Consider the following 24,145-nt stretch of genomic DNA (forward strand, 5'->3'; position numbering starts at 1 on the left):
GCCCCTCGGCCGGAGGATGGCGGCGCAGTGTGCCCAGGAGAGCATCTATAACCTCCTGCCCCGCCTGGAGGAGAAGACTGTCAAACCTCCCAGGTACGTGGGTGTGACAGCACCACTTGCTGACACGGTGACTGGTTCTGGCAAGGCCATACATCGTACGGGTTACAGGTATTAAAAAAAAAAAAATCTAGTTTTTGCATAGTTATTGCTCCTCCTAATGAGCCACTAACAAACATCTGAGGGTTTACAGCCTGCTCCGTGAGCTGATGATTCGGTTTGGTATATTCAATGCCATCTTGTTCATTGACAAAAAACTTACAAAGCACTCTTGGCACACAGAGGAATTACACGACATCGTTGTTATTCGCACTTGCAACAATTTTTCAGTGAGCAGCTGAAAAGTCGGTTTTTTTCTTTAATTTTTCTCAGTGCCACACTTCCGTTCTTTTCATGTGTCAAGTGTGTCTTCTGACATTGTTTCTTTTGCTTCTCTTTCTCACCCCTTACGTTAAAAACGCCTTTTGCCCCCCTAGTATTAATTCCTTTGAGAGTTTTTCTAAAGTTCCTATTTGATAATTATGCAAATATATGTTGTTTTTTCAGGTCCCTATTATTTTATATGAAAGCAAGCTGTTACAGTTAGCACTTTCAGTGAAAGGTTAACGTAGGTCATAACTCAATAGCTTTAAAATGAGTAGAAATATCAGTGACACTCCTTAGAACAAAGATAGTTATCCCTTTTCAGGTAAAAGGATTTAGACTTGTGAGATTCCTAGTTCTGAACCTTTTCCATGTAAAAATAGATAATACATCTTTTTTTGTTTCCAATGTGAATGAAAGAGACTTTTGGCAGACAGAGGAAAGTGAAATGACAGTATGGCAAGGCACGCAGCAAACTAAATCCATTCCTGTCTTAATACCATTCAGGGATTTGGATACTGCATGACCACCAGGTTCAGTTTAGGCAAGGGATTTCTTAGGTTGGATGCAATCTGATAAATCCCCTTCTGATCTCATTGACTTCTGTTGTCACCCCACTTCCTGCTTCGGTTCGCAATGTGCCAAATATCCGGCTGGTAACAAACAGTGTGGAACCTGGTTAATAGCATGATCTGACCAGTTTGAACTAATGCATACAAAATCTAGGGTCTTTTCTTTTCAAATGAAATCATATATATTTCACTCTCAACTGACCAGGTACCGTTTAGGAAACCAAGGCAAGCGTCCTCATTTTCCCCAACTTTGATGTCCCAAGACAACACCTGAAGAATAGTAACTGTCTTCTTACAAATGTATTGTCTTTTTTCCCCTTGCCAAATGATGAATGGATTAAGATTCTGAAGTCCCCCGTAACCATGTTTTCTTCCTTGGAACCCTCTCTAACCCTACAATATTGGTGTATGACAGCATATAGCCACTTTCTTGGCCTGAAAAGTCACTGAAAAGATACAACTGCCACATCTCTTTGTCCAAAGGAATGCCTATAGCTGTCTACAAAAGACATCTTTACCTTATGCCAATATGTAATAAACTCAAAACCTTCCTCTTCACTTTCTCATTCCAAGGCTGTGTGAACCCTACAAGGTCAAACTCCTCATAAAGTCACTACCTTTCTCTACTGTGTGGCTACAGTGCCACTCCTAGCAAATGGTGAGGAACGCAATAATTTATGAATGTAGTGGGTTTGTGCCTATGTCTATGGCTGTTTGCTATGAATTTAACAGAAAAAACCCCCTACCTCATTCCTTATAATTAGAGGTATTTCTGGAATTATATATAATCTTATGTACATAATCCTCTTTCTGATTTTGGAGACCAAATATCCAGAAGACAAAATAACTCCACGTTTTTAATGAAGTCCTCTTACATTTTCTAATGTTATGATCAAGTACAAATACATGTATCGGACATTTGCAGCTTAAAAAAAAAAAAAAGCTTTTATCAGTGTTGCTACTATGACTCCCATTCACTGGCCCAGCATTACATCCTTTCTCTCATCTTATTTCAGTATTTCCATAAAATAGGTTGCATTATATGTAATCTTCTTGTTCTTTTTGTCCTTACCTGAAAACACGGTATAGTTTTTTCATAAACACTTACATTTTTTCTGTGAAAGAAGAGCACAACTGTTCATCAGCTTTTGTCTACCATAAATTAATATGACACATTTCCTGAAGGTGGACAGATTTTAAAAGGTACAATGGGGTAGCCTTAGCTTCAGGAGCAGGGAGTTCTGCTCCTTCAGGAAAACATCTGTGACAGCTCAGTCCTTCAGATGGAGGCAAGATGCTGCTAATCAGCTAATGATCAGCATTTGGCTTCTTTTGGAGAAGATGTTTGCATACTTTTGATTAAAGCAGAAGTTACAGTGCCACATGCAACATTACACCAAAGCAGCAGTGTGTGCATACCGTGTGCATACAGCTTTTCTTGTCTGAGCCCTTACTGATTTTCACATTAGCCATTTCAGTGCCAAAACCACCACTGATTACAGTAGTTCAGGATCAGAGTTAGGATCTGTGTAATATAAGAAATACACAGTTTGCTCTGCTATTTTGGAGCAGTCATCCATCTTGTCTAATCTCTTATAATAGTCTGTAACAGATGGTTCAACAGGAACATTGAGACAGTGATAAAGTGGACAGTAATGAGATAAACTGATGATCAAGGACATTCTGTCCAACTCTAGTCTATGTTTGACATGTTTTCTGAAGCATGAGGTCTTACATACCTCTAAAATATGTTTCATGCCATAGAATGAAGCAGTGAATGTTCTCATTATCAATACAGATCTCATCTTTTTTGAAGCCAGCTAAGCTTCTCCTTAGATGAGTTTGCTGCGTAAGGCCCTACAAGGTACTGCAACTGCAGCTTCTGAAACGGCCGAGATAACGGCATTTGCGTCTTTCCTATACTACAAACTTTCAAATATAGAAAATCTAGCAAAGTAGGTTCATGATTACTATTTTCCCATAGATGCACAACAGCTGCATATTTTGGATGCATTTTTGAACAAAACAAATAGCCACGTTAAAAAAAACTTGTCAAAATGGTGTTAATTAAAAAATGAAGACCAAAGTGTGTAATGTGTGCACAACCTCATAAAAATAATGAATTCATGCAAGCAGTTTATTTCCAAAATTTATGTTTTGTTCAGTTTCAAAATGTCTGTGTTCAGTATTTATATGAACAGTGCATATACAGGAACCGTTTCCCGAAGTGTGATAATACTGATTTGGAGACACAAGAGAAGGAGGAAGAAGCAAGCTAACTTCAGAATCAGAAAAACAACTTGTCAGTGCAGAGCTGGGCTTAGCCTTAGTATGGAGGTTATATGAATGATGGCCTTTATTTGGGAGGGAGTACAAAACAAAATAGCCTACACTTTTGGCATGAACTACTGCAAAAATGTATATTCTTTGAAGAAGTATTTTTAATAATTTTCTGACCTTTCACTTCTTTATGGCTATTTTTTAACATCTAAGGTATATATCCACATTTAGACCATCTGTGAAACGTGAAGTAGAGAAAAATAAAGCTCAGTGGAAAACTATGGGACCAGCAAAAGTTGCAGTGCCATCTCCAAAAAACTTTCTGCAGAAACATTCAAAGGAACCCAAGCTACCAGCAAGTAAGTGTAGACATGAAATATATGAAATGTAATGTATTTTTTTATTTTAAAATTGATAATATCAGTGTTGAAAGCAACAGTTATGGAGAATCAAATTTTTTTAAAATTTAAAATAATTTTTGTATGCTGGGGCAGTTTCCATTGTTCCTTTTATAGTATCTATGATACCAAAATTCTTTATTTTACAAAAATGTTTCTTATTTATTGTGTAAAATACTGAAACAAGCAACAAGGAGATTATCTATGTGATTAGAAAATACAGTAAGCATTTACTGTCATGTGGTACAAAACCAGCTGAAACATAAAGAAAAATTATATCTCTTTTGGCTGCAGCTTTTCAGATGTTGAAGATGTGTTGATGGTATGTTCTATCCTGCTGATATTTCAGTTTGTAATTATGTAGTTTAGATTTGTACGTCATTCTTTTCTGCAACTGATCATTAATATTAAAGTAAATAATATGAATGGGGGTATTAGAAGTGAAGTAATTGTTTTTAATGCTTGAAGAGATATGGGGAAAGTATGTGTGCCTTTCTTGATGTTATAAGCAACATACAGCTTTTACTCTTCAGCTCTCATTGTTGGCTCTTCATCCTGTAGCATTAAATTGGCTGGCAGTGTTCAAAGCATAGAAGTTTTTGGAGAGCTGCATGTCACAGAAATAAGAAAACTGGAATATTTTTTTGCAAAATGCATCCTATCTTTGGGCACAAAGCATAATTCTAGGTATAACGAGTTGGCAGTTCTAATGTTCAGCCTCATGGCTGGTTCTGCAAGGGTGGAGTGACCTTCTTAGTGCTGCTGGAGTTCTAAGGACATCGCTGTCAGAATTTGTAATTGAGTTCTAAAGTTTCAGCTTGAAATTGTTTTTAGCCTGGAAAAACAGAAAAGCTTAATGTACAGTATTAAAAAAAAAAGTTGTCTAAGAGAATGTAGGAGTCCAGCACCCAAATTTGTGTGGCACACGCAAATGGCTTTAGCACTGAAAATACAGGCTGTCCCAGGAGGCTTTGGAGGCTTAATGCCTCAGGCAATATGGATTATTAGAACCTTAAGGTAAGCTTTAGTCCCAGAGGTTCTGTAGGCATCCTGGGTCGTTTTTGAATGAAATCTTCACATTTTCAGGACATCTGAACAGCGTTCAGTATACTGGCATGACATCTGAGCATGAATGCTTCCAAGCTCAAGACCTTGTTAAATTACCACACTAGTGTTTTAGATGGGCATAGGAAAGAAGGTTGATTCACCAATAATTTGGAGCAGTCTGTAAGATCCCTTTTAAGTACTTGTATTATAAAATCAGTGTTATCTACTTCAAATTTGCTATATATTGAGATAGAGCACTCTGACCCATTTTTCTCAGAGAAGTAGCTCACAATATTTCTATTTCAACTTGTTGATTCAGGGCTTCATAGTATCAATATATGCTTGGGTGTTTGCATTTGGAGTCAATGTACCAGAGCCTCAAAATGACTATGACACATCATAGCTTTGATCCAGACTAGTAATTCCATTGCCATGATTAGATCCTAACAGATCTTGAGAAGGAACTGTATCATTAACTCAGAAAGTTCTTGTACCTTTGTTGGATGGAATTTCATACCTACCTCAGAGAAGTTACACTGCTATATCACCTCTTTTAAAGCATGGCACTTTCATCACTTGGAATTTAACCAGTTATCAGTTGTCTAAATGGGATTATGGCATTGTGTTTATGGTATCTATGCCACCTTCAAAACTGGTTTGATCCAACTAGTTAAAAAATAGATTGCAAGGACGGAGCAGAAAGATTAATTTTTTTTTCCTTAAAGTCTGGGATAGTGTCATTCTTTTAGAGTCTGATTACTCACCACTTCCTTACAAAAGGTATGTTTCCTAACCTTAAGCTGAATCTTGTTTTACTGAACTCTGGCATTCGTTTTAACCAAACTTGTTTGCTGGCTCCAGAAGAAGTGGGGGCTCCCAAAACAGCACGTGTGCACCAGTGTACTGCAGATAAGGGTGAGCCAGTGCTCACTGAGAAGCTTCAGAGATCTTGTTTCCAAAAGGACATCCTAAGAGAAACAGAGATTTAAGTCTGTGTTTCCTACAGTACTAAGTTATGGCAAGCTATCAGGTTGTAAAAACAAAACCCAGGAAAGCACTGGTTTGTGGGGTCAGTATCAGGAAACCAGCTGTTGTAGGAATGAGCTCTGTCACTTGTGACATTACACTTATTTTCTGCCAAAGAACATCATGAACTCAGACAACCTGAATCAAATCATTATCTCTGATAATGACTGTGAGTTAGAATTCTATCTAGTGGGAAATATGGTGGGAAATGAATTGTCTTTTGTCATGCACCTGAAGTGAGACTACTCAGGAGACTACTGACTTTCTGTTGGTGCCTTGGAGAAAAGATTACACTAACAAGGAAGAGTTTCTATATTCTCTGGAGAAAGGATTGTGAGAAGCTGTTTATGAGCGTTAGGGAGCAGCAAGAGCAGGGCTTTTCCTTAAGGGGAGGTGAGCCGAGCCAGAAATTGAGGGCAACCACAATGCAGGTTGGGCAATGACCTTACCAACAGGGTGCAGTCCCACCGCACCAGAGGCAGGCAAGCAGAGTCGGGTGGTGATGAAAATGTGTCCTATCAATGGCCTAGTGACCATCAGGCAAGATGGGGTAATGGGCCAGGTCAATCCACTGATTCCACCTAGCTCTTCAGGAATAGGACTAGGGGCAGATGTGGCTGAGACAGCTCAGCCAGGCACTGACAGCCCAGGGCTGAGCTGAAATGGGGCTCCTGAGCCCAAGGGTGTGGGGTGGATGCCCCAGGTGCAACTGGGCAGGGCCGCTAATGCCTAAGGGCCCTGACAATGAGCATCTCTAGTAAAAGTAGTTTTAGTTACATTTGAAAAAAGTCCTGTACTGCTGCAGTTAAGAGGAAATGAGTGGCATATTATAAGGAAAAAAACAACACAGTATTTCCTAGGTTATGAAACTTCTGTTATGCCAAACAAGCATACTCATTTTCATCCTAGTACTTTCCCAGTCAATTCTTTCATTGTAGATACAGTTGGTTTCTATTTTTATGTAATTTTGTACATAATTTTTTCCTTTTGAAAAATGTAATAACATTAAATTGCAAAACTATTCATGGTTATTGCTGAGAATTTTTACATGCTCAATTCACAGGAAAAAAAGAACAGGATAGTAAGAAATTGCCTGCATTATCAGTGCCACAGAGGACAGATCACCCAGTTATGGGAATTCAGAGTAAAAAGAATTTTATAAATACAAATGCAGTTGCTGCTATCACAGGATTGCCTAAAAAGCCTCAACCTATTTATGTTGATAGAAGACAGGGAGATAAATATCTGCTTGAAACTTCAGGACTTGTTCCAAAATATATTAAAAAAAAGGTAAGTTTTATTAAATTATAGTGCAAATACTAGTAGCAATGCCTATTTGAGGTTCTCTGTTGCATTCTCCTATGAGATGTTTATGATTCTTTTTGAGATGTTTAGATACCACTGCTGTTTGTGGTAGACCTTTGAAATTCATCAAGGAGAAATCACTGGCACTAGAGTTGTGCCTTGCCTTTGCTCTGTATTCACTTGCTTATGCTGTTAGCAAAAAATTGGCAGAATGATGCTGCTAAAGCAATAGCATATGTGTTGCATTGGGAACCCAGGGAGTATCTAATGGGGAAACAAATGGAGTTCTGTGATGAATGAATGCTGGCTCTTTTGGAAAGACAGGCAGGGAAGCAGAGGAGGGGTTGCCCTTTGGTTGAAGGAGCTGTTCAAATATATGGAGCTCTTCTATGGAATTGGCAACAGGCTGGTTAAGCTTGTGGGTCAGGATCAGAGAAAAGGCCAGTAAGTGTCAAAAGTGTGTTTGCTATGGACCATCCAGTCAGGTGAGGAACTGGATGAAATCTCTTTAAGCAACTTGAGGAAATCTTCAGATCACAGTGCAGCTTCTTATGGAAGACTTCACCCTCCTTGATATCTGCTGAAAGGACAACACAATGGGATGAAAGCAATCCAAAAAGGTTCCTGGAGCATGTCAGCAACAGCTTCTTAACACAGATGGTGGATGAGCCAACCAGTGGTCATACTCTTCCGGTTCTGCCACTTACAAATGAGAAAGAACTGTTCAGAGGTGTGATAATCAATAGTAGTCTTGGTTGCACAGGCCATGAAGTAGTTCAAGATCCCCTCCTTCTCGGGGAGGCAGGTAGTAGTGTACAGACCCTGTACTTCAGGAGAGCAAACATCAACTTATTCCAGGGAACTAGTGTGTAGGACCCTGTGGGAGACAGCTCTGAAAAGCAAAGGAGCTTACGAGAGCTGGCATGCCTTTAAGGACAACTTCCTTCAAGCACAAGAACAGTCCATTCCACTACTCAGGAAAACAAGGTGTATCAGGAGTCTGGCTTATCTAAACAAGTAATTCATGACAGAGCATTATGCAGAAAGAGACACGATGTGACAAAACTCATGGCAGAGAAGATGCAAAAAAGGGAACCTGCAGCCCTTGCAGTACCTTTGCACAGCTAAACATATATATATATAAACAATGCTAGTCATAGTGCTACCCAACACTAAAAGATTTGCGAATCATTTAGGATTTGGTAGAAAGAAGGTAGACTCTGTTACCTTCTGGCAGAGCTAGATAGGCTTCATTTTACAAAGGATAAGGCAAAATAGATGTGTTCCCCCAAGTATATCTGGGATATTCAGACATTATTTTTCCTCCCAGAAACACAATTCTGCCACATCCAGTATGGGATAGTTTATCATTCCTAACTAGTCCAATTTTCGTGTATGTGTTAATAGTATTCACTCTCTTGCAATGTTCAGCAAAAATCAGGACAGAGGAAGATCTTTCAAAGAAAGTATCTAAGGAATGTGTTTCAGAACGTAGAATCTGACACCATATAAAAATGTAAAATAGCTTGCTGTCATTAACAGGTTTCAAACCCCTCATTCAACCATCAGTTCTTATAATTAGACGTTTTGGTTTCTGGATTCTGTTGTCTTCCAAGGTTGCAAAAAGAAATTGAAGGGAATTGTTTATGCGTTTTGCTCAGGCTACAAAGACAATCACGTTTGATACTTCTAAGAACATAGTGATTTAAGATTTTATTGCTCAGTGGCAGAAAATTCCATTTCAAGTTGTCTTTGCAAATGTAATATACTATGGATGACAGGTATGTCTTTGTTTCCTTCTTAAAAGCACGTATAAGAAACTTCATCCTTACCCTTATAGGATTATGGTGTTACACCAAAATATGTAACACAGAGAAATGAAGAAATGAAGAGAGCTCAGAAGGAATATGAGGCCGGTATCTTGGAGCATCTCAAGAAAAGAGCCATGAAACAGCTATCTGATGAGGAAAGGAGAAGTCTTCTGCAGGTGCATATTTTGATTTAGTGTAATTAGTAACATGTACAAAAGATTAATAAGGTAATGTAAGTCCATATAAATAATAAAAGTATACTAGATTTTTAAGCTAGGCAAATGAGTTAGCTACTTTTTCGCTAGATGGAGCTGTAGAACAGTTGTAAACTGAACTGAAGGGAGCTGATTTAGCTACAGTTTTAGTCCAGTTTTACAAGTACTTCAATTCTGTTAGATTCCTATCCCCCTTAATGACTTGGAATTTCAGTGAAACTTCAAAGGAATGCAGAAAATCACCTGTATGGATTTAGTGACAGTTGTGACTCTCTACTTGTGAATCATGGAAAAATACAAATTGGTTGTTGGGCTTTTTTTCCCCTGATGCATAACATTGCCACTTTTATTGGCAGTTTCTATCTTCACATTGTGACCTCACCGATTAAAGCATAAGGTCATGCTTTAAAATGTGGTGAAAACAGAATTAAATTGCAATATATTCGTAGAACTATGACTGGAAAAATTGTATTTTGTCAAGCTGTTTTGGATACTGTCTTTCATACAGTTTTTATTGCACAAGATTTTCTAAAGAGAAATAATACCATAAAAGAAGTAGAGCGGAAAAGAAACATTTTAAAAGTATATCCAATCCTTGAACTGGAGTTTCTCGTGACCACATTTTAGCCAAATTTCCTATGAAAATGAGGCTTACATTACTGTGATATCTATCAGTCTGTCCCTTAATAACTTGATCTTCTCAGCCACTGAAACAAATTAGCAGATGGATGGACATCTCCAAGATGCTAAATTCCCACAAAAAAGCCAACAGAATATCTAGTGAGAAAACACCATGTCTAACTCACTTGCAAAGGTTAACTGGTTAATCAGCATGATCCAAATAGCGAGCACAACGGTGTCTCTTGCTTATGCAGCAAGCAGTAGAAGCTAGGAAGGAGTACGGGAGAGAGGTGAGGGTATTGCATTAACAGCAATATAAAGAACATAACAGCAAGGGTGAAGGTTAAGATATTTTTATGGTGGGAAAGGCATGGGACAAGCTGATGGTCCAGCAAGTTAACCATGCAGCAAAAATGTATGTGCAAAAAGGTGTGTGAGTTCAGCTGCTCACAGTTCTGCATTTAGTTTGATTAGAATTACGTTCTATATTTTTTAAATACAAGAGTGCACTGAAATATTTTTTAACTGAAAAGTTTGTAGATTGTTTTTATTAACTCAGTATTTTCTTTTAAATTTTTCAAAAAAGTTTGCTCTTTCATGGGCCAGATTGCTTATACTGTTGTATTGTCAGGAGGAATTACTGTCCCCAGGGTATGTGGCTTCTGCCCAGTGCTCAGCTGTGGACATATGGGAATTCCTGTCTTTTAAAATAATTGACATTGCTAGTGAACACATGTGCACTATCTGATTTGAAAGAATATGTGGCAATAGATGTCTGAGAACAAAATCAAGCCTCATGAACTTACAAAAATAATGGGAAATAATTTGTGCCAACATTTTTTGAACTCTCTCTCCATTATGCTTACTTTGGTTGGAATTTTAGGAGAATAAAAGTGTATGTTGATAAATGCAGTACATATTTCTCACTGATCCAGCATGTATTAGAATTCCTTATATAGAGTTAGATACTCAGTTTGTGATCTAGCCCATAGCAATAGCGGTCAGCATATTACATGGCTGTTGGAGGAGCTGTGAGGGAGATTTTTGTGTAGGGAGTCATGATCTGCTTTTGATCTCTCCACTCTGTAGGGATAGAGTAAATTATGATGAGTGCATGCTCTAATGTGTTTTAAAACTCAGTGGTTTCAGTGATTTCCAAACCAGTTTTTACTTATGTACACAAAGAAGAATTATTTAAAAGAAGCTATGAATGACTATTCTATGAAAGTTTTGGAAATACTGTATTTATTTTCATGGCTATATATTTATAAACTATACCTTACGCCTGGTAGACTAGGAGCTTTATTTAAGTACTTTACAGCCTTGGATTGCAAAGACAAGTAGCATTACAAGACAGTAAATAAATAGGCTTGTTGCTCTTAGTTTTACATGTTGAGGTAGGGTTTTTAAATTTTTGTAGATATTTGTATATGAAGCTTGTTGGAATAACCTTTATGGACAATACTTAGATGCTTAATAGAAATATGCAAAAGCACGAATTGCTATGCAATAAATACACTGCTTTGAATCAGTAAAATATTAGTTCATATTAAAAAGTGAGTTTTTCTTAGTATTGGCAGGGAGAGGTCATTTTTTTCTGTTAAATCAATTCATACAGTGGACAAAATCAGACAAGTTTTTAAGCACAAGAGTCCTTGAGTTCTGAAATAGAAGCAACAATCTTCAAAGCTAAATATGTATTAAGAATAATTCCTCTAAATTTAACTTCAGTATGTTAATCAATTAGCTAGTCTGGGAGAAAACGTGCTTGACAATAGTGGAGAAGAAGGACATGAGGATGGAAATCACAATGTGCCATAAAATCTGTGTGTCAGCTGAATCCGGTTTTAGTTATGGAGGAGAGTTGAAAACTTTAGTTCCCAAGAGAGTAACGGCAATTCTTCATTTTTGAAGATACTTTCTGATCTCCTCTAAGGAAACAGAACTGAGAGCCAAAAACGTTTTGAAAAGTGTTTTCTCACTGATAGCCATATTGTATTATTTACTGATTGCTGTATGAGTTCCTTGTAGTAGGTGTGATTATTAAGTTCACCCATATAGTTTTCATGAGGACGTTTGATGCACTGAATAAACTCTACTAAATCCTCATATACGCATGTGTAGGATGTGTAGATTTTGATTATCCTCTTGAGGAGACAAAGTAAGAGCAATTGTTGCAGTAATTGTGAGGATGTAAAGACAAGTTTTAAATTTTATTTTTCTACCACAGTCTGGTTCCATTCAGCATATATTGGTGGATAAAAGATTGCCTCCAATATTCAATTAACAGGTTTATAAGTACATTTCAGTTGATTGCATGGGTTTTTTTAGGCAGGGTTTTAGTCTTGGGCTTTTAATATGGAAGATACAGTTCACTTTATCTAGTAAGGTAATCCTTTGCATAGCAGCATTCAAGAGAGGTAGCAGTTATTGAAATTATTGTTGATAGGGTCAGTGACAGCTAGGTTTTTTAGTCGAAGTGATAAATAAGTTGCCTATAGATGTTATTGTAAATGTAGATTAGGAAGGGAATGCAATTATTTAGAATTTTTTCAAAGTAGTTCATAGAAGTTAAAATATTGTGAGATTGGTTTGGTGTCCATGGCCTGAGCAAAGTCTCAATTATGGAAAATTAAGCTGGTGGTGAGATGAACTGAAACCACTGCTGAGTTTGGCTGGAGTTCCAAGTATTGGTACTCTTGTGATTACTTAAGGTAGGTAACACCACTGTGTGTGACGTCGTGATATCTGTGGTAGCCAGGTTGCTGTTTATGGGGAAGTGGTTTCTGTAGTGCAGTTTGTAAGATATTTCCTGTTGCATTTTGGAGAAAAGAAACCATTTGAGTGATATGAGTTTTGAGGCAGCTTTTATGAATCCTAGTAGTTCCTCAGTGAGCATACTAGCATTAGATACAACGGAGCAAAGTTGCCTACCTGTGGATCATTGAAAGCACAGAAAGTCTCTTATACAGAATAAGGAAGAGTCACTTCATTTACCTTGTGCAGTTTTTCTTGAAGATACTGAGGACTGGAAATGAAGTGTACAGGCTTCCTTGAGTTCCTGGTAGGCTACAGAGTTCACTGTTAGTCACACTGACATACTTTTTTTTCAGTTTAGCATCTTTGTAGCTCATCCCTCATTGACTAGTTTAATTATTGTTTTGTTACTTCTTAAAGTCTGTAATTTTTTGTCTCCAAGGCATGGAGCTTTTTAAAGACCATTCCTTACATTGCATCAGAATGAGTCAAAATTATTTCTGTTGCAACTACTTTGACTTTTAAGCATTTAATTAATTTGGTCCAATTAAAATGATTAAACATTATCCATATGTTTATCTATTATTTTAACATTGCAGTGACACTTAGCAAATGCAATATTAACAAAAAACCCTAAGTAGTTTATGCGCCTATTATTCTTAATGAAGTAAGGTTTTCTCATATATTTCCTTTTCATGTAATGGCACTAGGGGCTGAAAAAGAACTGGGAGGAAGTGTATCGTGAATTTCAGCATCTTTCGGTAGAAATAGACACCATACCCAAGAAGATATATAAAGAAAAGCTGGAATCACAGATGAAACAACTGGAGCATGACATAGAAGTAATTGAGAAGCACAAAGTTATCTACATCGCAAATGAGTAAGGACTGCTTTTCAGATATTGCCTCTTTCCTCCTTTTCGTTTTCTCTATCCCTTCATCTCCAAGAACCACCCCCCTAAATTCTCAGAAGAAATTGACACCACCAACTATTCAGAAGGAAATACTCAACTAATATAAGTATGTAGCTTCTTAGAAAAGTTGTTACCTATAGCTCTCATCTGTATAATTCACAAAACATTTTGAAATAAAATTCTTAATTAAACTTTGAGTATAAAAACATGAATTTAATCTATTATTCTTTGTAATTTTTATTCACTACTAAGATTTCTATAAACATCATACAAAAAGCATAAAAAATACTGTTTCATATGTTTGGAGCACTTCTTTCCTTGCATAGCCAAAACAAAGTGAAATAATTGGCTGCTGAAGACAGCTTGGTAAATATAACTTCAGGGTGGGATGGCTTCTGGACTAGTTATTAAAGAGCTGTTGCACTTTTTACTTAAAAGCTTGAGCGTTTGTACTGCTAAACAGCTTGGCTTCTGCATAACATTTTGTGTACTCATGTTTTGTTACCAAAACCAATTTTTATAGTGGAAGCCCATAATAATATAGACTTCATGCAATACAGATACCATATGTAGCTTGCTCTGTGTGTTTATGTATAAATAATTCTGTAATACCATAGTAAATCTACAACTAAAGTAGAAAAATGTGTTTTGATTGCTATTATGTGTGTAATGTTAGAATGAAAGCAATATACTAGCATGTGAGTCAAGACCTAGGCAGAAATTATATCAGTACGCTATACTGCAATTATTTGCATGAAAAGAAAAATTGTTTTTCTTTCCTACTGCTTAACCTTTGCTTCAGAACACAGCTTTTTTTGTATGGTATCAATCATTACCAACAGCAGCTGTTGTGACATCATAGTATCTGACATCAGCAGAGGATGAAGTAAAAAATTTCAAATGAACTATTAAAAGCCAAATTTTCACGTACATTAAGTTCTTTTCATAAATTTGTCAGGGAATGGCTTTGAAGACTTCACAGTGATTCTAGGCTATATTTCTTGTCCATCTTAAACTTGTCTATGACATGCGCTAGAAAAGCGTGGGTGAGCAGGAATGTCTATTTTGTTCTTTGTAATTTATTGTTAAGTAATCATGTTTATTTTTGAAAGACATAAGCTGGAAGAAAGCTGTGGGTTTGTAAAATATGAATTTCATTTACTGTTTACTCAAAAGAATGACTTATACTGTATATTTTAACAAAACCACACCAATTCTAAGCACTTAATAACATGTCACGTTATCTCCTAGTGAAGTACAAGATGCCCTTCTTAAGAAATGCAGTATAATCAAACATAGCTGTTTCTTGTGGCTTAAAATAAAAAACTAGATTTGACTCCAAACCAGCGTGCATTCCCACTGCCTCACTCTCAGCTTTTAGTTACTCGTAGACCATTTGGCTGAGTTAGGTTGATGAGGATCTGGATTTGGTTCTTCCATTTATCATCAGTGCTAACTTTAGGGAAGTGCAAAGCAGGTGATGGCCTAGCCCAAAATTCGGGACAAGCAACTAGGCCACACTTGGAAACATTCATCATTCACCAGCAATAATGACTTCTTTTTAAAATTGTCAGAAGGATATTAGTATATTATTGGGAAATCAGGAAGTGAACGGGAAGGGATGCAAAAAGTATTCCCGCTTAACAGGAGAGGGAGAGACTAAAGCCAGTGCACTTCCGCAGCTGAGTGTCTACTGTCTGTCACTAGTGTCTTTCAATAGCACTGTGGGGGTTTTTTTGCATAAACCTCATATAGCGCTTTGCAGGTAGCTCTGCTGCCACACGGGATGTTCCCCTCTTGATACATGTGAATAGCTTCTGTCACCCTATGGGGAGGTTATAACTCCTTCTATCTATTTTGATGTGTATTCCATGCGACCTACCAACACTTCTGATTATGGAAAAAATATATTATAATGAAAACCATTGAAAATACACACAGAAGGATAACATTCTTACCCTTTAACTCTCTCTGGGAAGTTTGACAAAATAAATTTACAGAATCCAAACTATGTAACTGTATTTCCATGTTCAGAAAATGCCAATAATTGAAGGTGTAATGTTCATGAATCAACTAGTATGTACCATCAGTAGAACTAAAGCAAAAAGGTGAGTAAACTCAATTGTTCTGATAGAATTGTTCCTTCATAAATGATACTAAATATTAACAGAAGCAAGTCTCAAACTGTTTTTATTGGGCAGCTTTTCTCCAACCTGTGTCTTCAGAACTGTAAGTCCTGAATGATAATCTGTTTCTGGAACTCCCTAGAGTCAAGTCAGGTTGACACCCAGTGTGCAGACCTGAGAGCAGAACTTTTGCTGTGATATTTTGAAACAAAAGGAAATTATAATGTTCTTCAGTTTAAAAAATGTTTTAAGCTGTCTTCTTGGTTAAAAAAAAAAGACAGTAATGTATAAAAACATAGCATCTTGGACATTTCTTAACATCTCAATTTAACATTAAGATGTCTCTTGTGACTTCGATTTTACTTACAGATTAATTAGTTTTCATCAGCAGGAGCTTCCAACTTCCCTCATCTTTACTACGGCATTTTTACTGTGACACAAGCTGCTGGAAGTTTTACTGGGGTTTTCAAATATATCCTGAGCACTTGCTGAGGGTGCAAGTTGTGTAACTAAGCAAATGTGTCGTGTGTAATTCAAAGTTACTGGTGCCGATGGTAACCTTTCTACTGACTGACCAGCTGCACATGAGTAAAGAAAAGTAAAAAAACCTCAAGACTGATCAAATGCTTTCCTACAAACAACTGCATTCAGAATAGATGAAAAACTTCTGTTTTTCCACACTTGGTCTTTCCAAATCATAATTTTCAGGTGTTTCACCTTCACAGATAGACCACAGAATTATACAAGCCCTAGCTGGAATAGGGTTTAGTCTTCAGAAATTCAATACATTTTTGCAAATATAAAAGTGAAATTTCAATAAAATTGTTTATTGTGGGCTATCGCTAAAACAGATCCAAATCACACAAGCTGTGGGACTTAACACTTTTCTGTAGTGAAGTTTGAACTTCACTCTGCAAAACCAGCCACCTCTATGGGAGTTCTGTCCACAGGCTAAAAAGTAGCATTAGCAGTTGAAACGTTCTCTAAATTCACTAGTCAATTACTGGTAATCAATGAAATAATGAGAAAGAAAATCATCCAAATGCTTCTAGTACTTCATAATTATTTTATCAAACTGGTATTTTTAAATGGTCAATATTAAATTGGATAACCATCACAAAACATGCTAAACGCAGGATGAATGCTCTGTTGGTCAGTAAGTGTTGTGTTGCCACAAACTGAAAATATTTCCTGTTGGAAGTTGTGCATGACAAAACTGTGTATCTATTTTTTAAAAATAGCAACATGAAATTATGATAAATATCTCACTGTCTGTTCTTCAGAATGAAACTATTTATATCCAGGAAGGAAGGGATCAGATATGGCATCGTCACAAACACAGGGAGTTCCTGATTGTATGGCTCCGATAGAGCTGCCTCGAGCGAGCGTCAGATCTGACAGGAGCATATGGGCTCCATGTGGCTGGTCTCAAAGCACAGTGGTTTCTTGGGCTCTGCATGCATTCCTGGGGACTAAGTCTGGGAGAGTTCCTCAAAATCTTCCTTGCTGAAGGGTAACCTCATTCCCCTCAAAAACAGTAAGGGCAAAATTCTGTGGGAGAAATAGTATGGGAGAAACTCCTCATCGATTTAATTTTCCTTAGTCTCTGTAGGTGGGTTTTATTATAGGAGGGCACGTTCTGGCCCTTTGTATATTTTTGTGAAAAATTGGCGTCACAAACTGCTGCTGTGATCCCTCTGCCACAAAGCTAAGATCTAGCCCTCTCGCTAGCATATGTTTCAGGGAAAACAACATATCTAACAATTTCAGCCCTAATGAAGGCAGACATCCTTCAGATAAGAAAACTTCACATATATGCAGATTAATGGGAGTCCTAGATAAATGCTAGTCCTAGTCAACGCTTTCATCCTCGGCTTTATGATGCTTATAATATTAATAATATAATTACAGGACAGACAGGTGGCAAAACCTATTATTAAGGTTGCCTGACATTTCCCATAGCCAGGGCAGCCAGCTGCTGAGCTCTGCAGCTGATGGGGATCACCCACCCCAGTAACTAGTGTATTGAGCCTGACCAAGCTAAGGAGGACTGGCCATTTCTCCCCATGAGTAGACATCTGAGGTAGTCATGTATACTTGACGGCTGAACGCCAAGATTGTAATTTTTTTTCATTCTGACTTGATCTTGCTCCAGCTCCTTTTTGTTATGCAATGTTATGCAAACAAAATGTGAGTAAATTCAGGGTTTTCATCCTCCAGGCTAAGCGGTGGCATTGTGGTAGGACTCCAAGGTGAGATGAGTTTCTTCTTTGCATTTTTTTCTTTGCTTTTTAAAGGGTGCTGATGTAAATATGACTTCCATTTCACCAAGTTATAAAAAAAATACTTCTTTTTTCTAGACTGTACCTCCAACAAATGGTTGTAGACGAGCAGGCATAGCCAAATAGTAGATTATATTTATGTCAGCTGGTCTTGTGGATGTCGCTGTGAGGATTAACTTCTGTTCAGTCACAGTAGTAGCCTGCGTTGTTAATTCATTATTCCATGCCTGCCTCCACACTGACTCCACAGCATGGAGAAATTCACACAAACATGCAAACACTGGAATAACTTTGTCTTCAAATCCTTCCTCAAATGTTCTTTGCAATGGTGCCCACCAAAAATTTAAGAACAGCTGAGCTGGTGGTGAGCTGAGATTAGGGCTTATCTCGCTGACCTGTGCAGTTTCCTTGAACTCCCCTGGCACTGTAGCCAGTTGTTTCTTGTCTTAGGCTTAGATTGTTATCTGTCATGTGGATCATCTTTTCCTCTCTTTGCTTAGTGTCTGACACAATAAAATTTTTGTCTGTAAGTAGAGCTCCTACGTGCTTATAATAATAATAAATATGATCATCTGGGGATGAATTAAGACCATGCAATAAAGGGAACAGATTCAAGTTGTTTACTAAAAAGATCTGTTTTCCAAGAACCCTCATTTCATTTGTTTCAGCAACTGGAAAGTAGGAGTTGAAGGAAGAGAAATGAGATTTAAAGCACTTAACTTATTCCCTGGAGCAATATGATTTATTCATGTCTTTGTCATAGAATGTTTTTGAAATGCAATGGTAAATGACTTATACCTGGCTTTTTCACTGGTAGTCATTAATACTGCATTTCTCATTTTTGGGATTCCTGACTTCTGCAATTTGAGCCCATATGTTTTAAATACAGGATGCGTGTGCCTAAAGTTAGAAGCTATGCTTTGAACCTAGGCAGCGCTATATAATAGTTTGAAAGCTATTGTCGCAAACTGGTCACTCAAAATTAATGAAATTAATGTCTAATTTGCTCTTGCTAGGTGAGAGCCCCCATGTGGAAAATTCAGGTGGCTCAATCCTCTAATTCCCAGAGCTGCTGTAAAGATAGACAAGTACCTCTAGAACTGTTCCTGTATTGCTTTGAGGGCCGCATGAAAGCTGAGGAAGCGTTGTAGTAATTCCCTCTTCAGAAGAAAAAAAATTCAGTGGTGTTCAACATGTGGCCCCAAGCACTGCACAATGAAGAAACAACCACGTTTTGCTGTTTGCTCAAGAGAATGGTCTTTTACACAAACGATAAAATTAGCAAATGGTCTAAATCCAGCATTCCGGCACCCTCAGGGAGTGGGTCATTCTGTGCAGCAACAGAGCTCAGGGGTTGGCTGGCCATGAACATTTAGCATGCCTATGCTACAGGAGAACTTGCTGGACCAGATTCTGCTTTTCAATACACTTTTGTTACTGCACTGTTTATTCTAGGCAAGCTGTGAAGTATACAAAATTACATCAAAGACAGCTGAGCTGTTTTGGGAGGGGGGAAAAAAGTCCTTAAACTGTTATTCGTTTACTTGTTTAAAACACTCAGAATTCTTTTGTTTTGCAGATTTTCCCAAATTTGCTGTAGTTTATTAAAAAAAAAAAAAGAGGGATGAAGCCAAGTGAAGAACCTCTTTTAAAAAGAAAGCAAACTCTAAGAGTTAAAGTAATTGCACTGGATGGCACTCACTATATATTTACAAGTCCCTGACTACTTTTCATGGCCACGCGTGATGAATTTGTCATAGGATATGATGTGAGCAGCATTTCTTCAAAATAATGCTTTATCATTCAAACGTCAATACTTCTCAATAGCTGGTTAGAGGAAATATTTGCATAATATCATGAGGGAAATAAAGTTTATTCTAGTATTAAAGGACAAAAGGAAATTTTTGTTTGTGTTTTATTTCAGCTATAAAGAACTCTATATTAATAACATGAACCTGAAAAGCAGGAAGAGTATCTTCAGGAGCCAGGAAATTGCAAAGTGAAGCTCCTGCTGTTCTAATCTGGCACAGTGAGATTAATAACAAACAAAAATGTAGTTTTGTATTAAAGATGTTTATCATGGACCAAATAAGTCAAAGCCCAGAATTCTGTCAAGCAGTGCCTAACACTGATTTAAAGATCATAAAAAATGAAAAACCAGACTAACATCTTGAATGGCAGCTTTTAGGCATTTTCTTGATATCAAAATTATCATAGTTAATTTTCAAAGCCTAAGTCAGTCAGTCTCGTAGACTCAATACAGGTTAACTGTGATAACTAAATGCTGAGTTTCCCTTGTGGACCTTAGATGCTGCAATTGCTTTAAAGCTGAACTTTCTAATTCCCCAAGGTGCTAATTCTGCTGAAATTGAAGGTGGACAGAAGCTAGATTCCAGCTTGCAGTGCCACTGCATCACCTGCACAGTACAGTAGTCACAAAGGGGAAGTATAGCATCCATACTACTATACATCGTAGGATGCTACCTAGCCCTGCCTGATTGGACAGCTTTTCCTACGGTCTGCCTAGGTTCTTGAATGTAGGGGAATGGTTTGAAGACCTGCTTCGTGTTCTCCCAGCTGTCTGTAACACTTTCTGGCAAATATGTTCTGCTGCACTCAGGGTCTTCAGCAGCCACTCCATGGACTGGGTAACTGCCTCAGGTAATGCAAAAGAACGCAAAATTCTGCAATATGTCAAAGCTGGATATGAAAACAATTTAGAATTGCTTTCAACATGCCCTAAAGTACTGTATCTGCTAGACTTTGTTTTTAATATTCTTTTCAGTGACCATTTTACCCAAAAATGTCTTTCTCTGCAACAACTGGGGGGTTCGCTTACCTTGTAACCACTAAGAAATGCAGGTTTATGCTTGATAAGATTGTTTACAGTTCTGCTGTTCACATAACAGCTGCAGCAATAGGCAGAACCAGAATAAGAGCTCTTACTCCATCCTCTAATTGGCAAGCTTCTACCTAGGTAAGCCATACCTCTTGAAATATTCTGGATTTTCATGCTTTTCTTGTCTATTTTTGGTGTTTACATATTAAACTGAGTTGTCAAATGTTTGTTAGAACTTCTTGGGAGGAGAATACATAATGGAGTTGCAAAGGCTAACAGGTAACTCCATGATAATGTTTGTCTTGGACTGCTTTCTTGATATATCCCCGCCCCCGACCTTCTATTTTCAATATTTCTTTACCTTAGAGTTGTGAAAGGGTGAATACTGCATGTCCTGCTTTTATCAGTAACAGAGTAAGAGAGGAAAAGATACGGGACTGAAATTATGAAGTTCGTTCTGTAAAGGCCCAAGATATAAATACATTCACAAGGGATTTGCATATAAGTCTTAACTCTGCTTTGTTTCTCTGTGTGTCGCTTCTTCCATCTGCTCCTTTATGTCTTTTGGCTATGTGTCCAGACCTACCCGGACCTACTTGTAAGTATGATCTACCCTATTTTCTTTGTTCTTTCCCCCTTTGATCATTTCCCATGGTTGTATATCTAAAAGTGTTTATTCTTTTCCTCCTATTTTTAGTTTATAAACAAAGAACTAAACAAAGATAACAGGAAAGTTTTTCAGAATGCTTACAGTCTTTTTCACAGTTAAGACTGATATCATGTTTTAAATAATCATATTTTGGCCCTAATTAAAAAAGATTTTTAAAATCTGCTCTAAATGCATTCATTCTATACCAGTTCATACTGTAAAAAAACAATGTAAACGTTCAGTAAGTGCATATACCTCCACAGCAAAATCCTTAGCAGCTTCATTTTCATCATGCACAAAGAACCTCAGTAATTCTAGTTTCTGTTAATTCTGTGGGTTTACAGAACCATGAATTTGTCCCATTTGCAACAAAACTAAAAAATGTCTTACATTTTATGCCACTGAAAAAATCTTACATGGAGAAGAGCAACTTTGTGGATTGGACCGGTGGCTGCTGATAGCAGCACTATCCTTCAAACCGTATCCCAGATAAATTTATCTAGTTTTTAATGTCCATGTTGTTATTTATTATTAGCGAGACATGACACTGTTACACTTCTTAAGTGAGCCCTGTAAAATTGTTGGAAGAAAAGAATACCAAAAGGAAGACTTGACAAAATACAGTCATCCAACCTTGACGGGAAGAACAAACATTTCCTGCTTAAGTTTTTCAGCACAATGCCAGATGAATTTATTTTTTACTATCTTGTTCATGTTAATATTTCCAAATTGTTGAGCTTCTGTCTGTGGTGTAGTTAGAACCATCTCTTATATTCCAGTGGACTGATAAAGAATGTGGTTAAAAAAGACAGAAAACTCTGTAATAGTAACCCACCTAGTCCAAAAGGTAGAAGAAACCAGTACTCATACAGCAGTGGCAAAATTAATCTGAGTTTCTAGCTGTAGTCCTGTGATGTTTATGCAACAGCAGCTTTATGTGTAACGAGGTGGTGACTGAATCAGATTGCATTAGCTTTAGGGTGAATGTGGGCTTTAGAAGGGGTTCTTGCCCACCTCCAAGCAAGAAGAATCTTCAAATCTTGAAAAGTGATTGTGGGTACAAATCAGTATCATTTAATCCCAAAGTTTAGATGAAACGTTAGACTTTCTTTCTCAATAGTTGTATGAAATGTTGACATGCAATTGAAATGCAAAAGTATTTAGGGATTTTGCCCATTATAAAAATCTCCTATATATTTTACAAAAATATTTTTATTTACTTTATGTAGGTTTGTACAGATCTGTATATGCTGTTTATCACTACTTTTTATTAAGTTTATTTTAAAGCACTGTGAACAGGAACTATTTTTTTCCAGCATACCTCAGTCTTCATATACAGGCATCACTTCCGAGGCAGACGTATTCTGGAGTTCGCCTCTGTCACTGTGTAAACCTGGTCTTCTGTTCTTTCAGACATGTTGTCAATTGTAGTGATAGTTCTTCTAAGAGTACTTCCTTAACCCACCAAAAAGCAAACAGATCTGGCTTCATATAAGAAACAAAGCATTTATCGCAAGACAATTTTCCATTGCTTTAGTACTCAGCCAGACTTAATTGGTGATTCATTTATAGAAGCCTTCTTAACACCAGATTCCTAAGCTGTTCATTGTCCTGTCAGTTCTAATGTAAGTGCACTAACAGGATGCACCTAAAAAACAGCCCACATTGGACTCCAGAGTCCTAATGTAGGCACACCCATGGTGGTCCCTGCAGTCATCTGTTATGACTCGTGACCTACAAGTCTCAATGACTACATTCTAGAAAGCAGTGTACCAAATTGCAGTGTCTACCTACTTGGTCTGTAAGAGCCCCTCAGGTATCACTAAGCGTATTTCATTATGCCCGGGTCTCTCCTCAAACCAATTCTTCCTCTAATAAGTTCTAGTATAGGAATGGCAGAATTCTACCAGGTGTATGTTTAACAGATAAATACCATAAACTATTACCAACTTTCACTTTTAGGAAAGTGAAATACTTTCCTAAGTAATTATACCTACAGTGGACTGAGAGGCTGTTAGCATTTTTCCCAAAAGATAGGATTCAGCAAGTAGAAATTTGAATTTCTTATATAGATATATAAAGGCAGACAATGATCAGAGCAACCCAAGAGGAAAAGCAAGCTTATTCTCATCTGTGAGGCTGTGAAAGCAAAGTATTAATAATAATTTTTACAGAATTGGAAAGAGGATGGCACAAGGCAGCGTGGTTCCTGATCTGTTCTCCTTCTACTGGACAGACAGCATGAGGAACATGGAGGGGAGCTGAAGGCATTGCGAACACACCACTTGCTCCAGCATGTACACAGTGGTTGGGAAGAAGGAGCACCAGTTCAGAAGTCGGCAAAGATGGAAAGCAAGATTAATGCATTATTGGAAGTTTGCTTTCTGGCATCCTATTTCTCCCCCCGAGTATAAGCAAAAACCTGTTAAAATGTCTATTTAAACCACACCAGCTTAATCTAATCTGCTAACTCATTACCTCTGTCCAAACCTTCCCACCACGATGCCCCCCCCCGTCAGTCTGTCGCTAGTGGTGGCTTCTTAAAGCCGTACCTACGCCTGTGGCGGCTCCCATCTCGTACCCCATTTCGTAGCCAAGGCTAACCCGCCTGCCGACACCGCTGTGCCCTATGCAGTGCTTTCTGAACAGCCATCCCGTGACTTTACAGTTTAGCTTACGCGTTACAGTCCGTATTTCCCCTCCTCATTAGAGAGCTTTAGCAATTAAGTTTATCTTGTCATGGCATAAGAAAAGCTGATGAATGACTGTTTGGTGAGCCCCGGCCGCCGACGGGCACGCCGCAGGCTCTGTTCCCCCGGGAGGCGGGGGGACCGGCCCCAAACACAGGGGTGCAGCCCCCCGCCCCGGGGCCAACCCTCTCGGA

The 24,145-nt window shown here is 37.8% G+C and overlaps 1 protein-coding gene across 2 annotated transcripts; it reads left to right on the top strand.

Annotated features, from left to right (window-relative positions):
- The first annotated feature begins 16 nt into the window (after positions 1–16).
- ENKUR (enkurin, TRPC channel interacting protein) lies at positions 17–13,336 on the top strand. Of its 2 annotated transcripts, XM_009275216.1 has the most exons (6): positions 17–93; positions 3,486–3,637; positions 4,770–4,775; positions 6,816–7,033; positions 8,889–9,035; positions 13,163–13,336. In XM_009275216.1, exons 1-6 carry the CDS (start codon positions 17–19, stop codon positions 13,334–13,336), a joined length of 774 nt encoding a protein of 257 aa, XP_009273491.1. The 2 variants fall into 2 exon arrangements, with proteins under 2 accessions (XP_009273491.1, XP_009273490.1); XM_009275215.1 differs by lacking the exon at positions 4,770–4,775 and having other exon boundaries at positions 3,486–3,631; positions 6,807–7,033.
- The last annotated feature ends 10,809 nt before the right edge of the window (positions 13,337–24,145 follow it).

Source organism: Aptenodytes forsteri, unplaced genomic scaffold (assembly GCF_000699145.1).
Source record: "Aptenodytes forsteri isolate BGI_AS27 unplaced genomic scaffold, ASM69914v1 Scaffold336, whole genome shotgun sequence".
Classification (NCBI taxonomy): domain Eukaryota; kingdom Metazoa; phylum Chordata; class Aves; order Sphenisciformes; family Spheniscidae; genus Aptenodytes; species Aptenodytes forsteri.

Excerpts from the sequence above, each read along its gene's own strand:
- ENKUR (XM_009275216.1), top strand. The coding sequence starts at position 17 with ATGGCGGCGCAGTGTGCCCAGGAGAGCATCTATAACCTCCTGCCCCGC. Across the intron at positions 94-3,485 it reads AAGACTGTCAAACCTCCCAG|GTATATATCCACATTTAGAC; the intron begins GTACGTGGGTGT and ends TTAACATCTAAG. Across the intron at positions 7,034-8,888 it reads CAAAATATATTAAAAAAAAG|GATTATGGTGTTACACCAAA; the intron begins GTAAGTTTTATT and ends TTACCCTTATAG.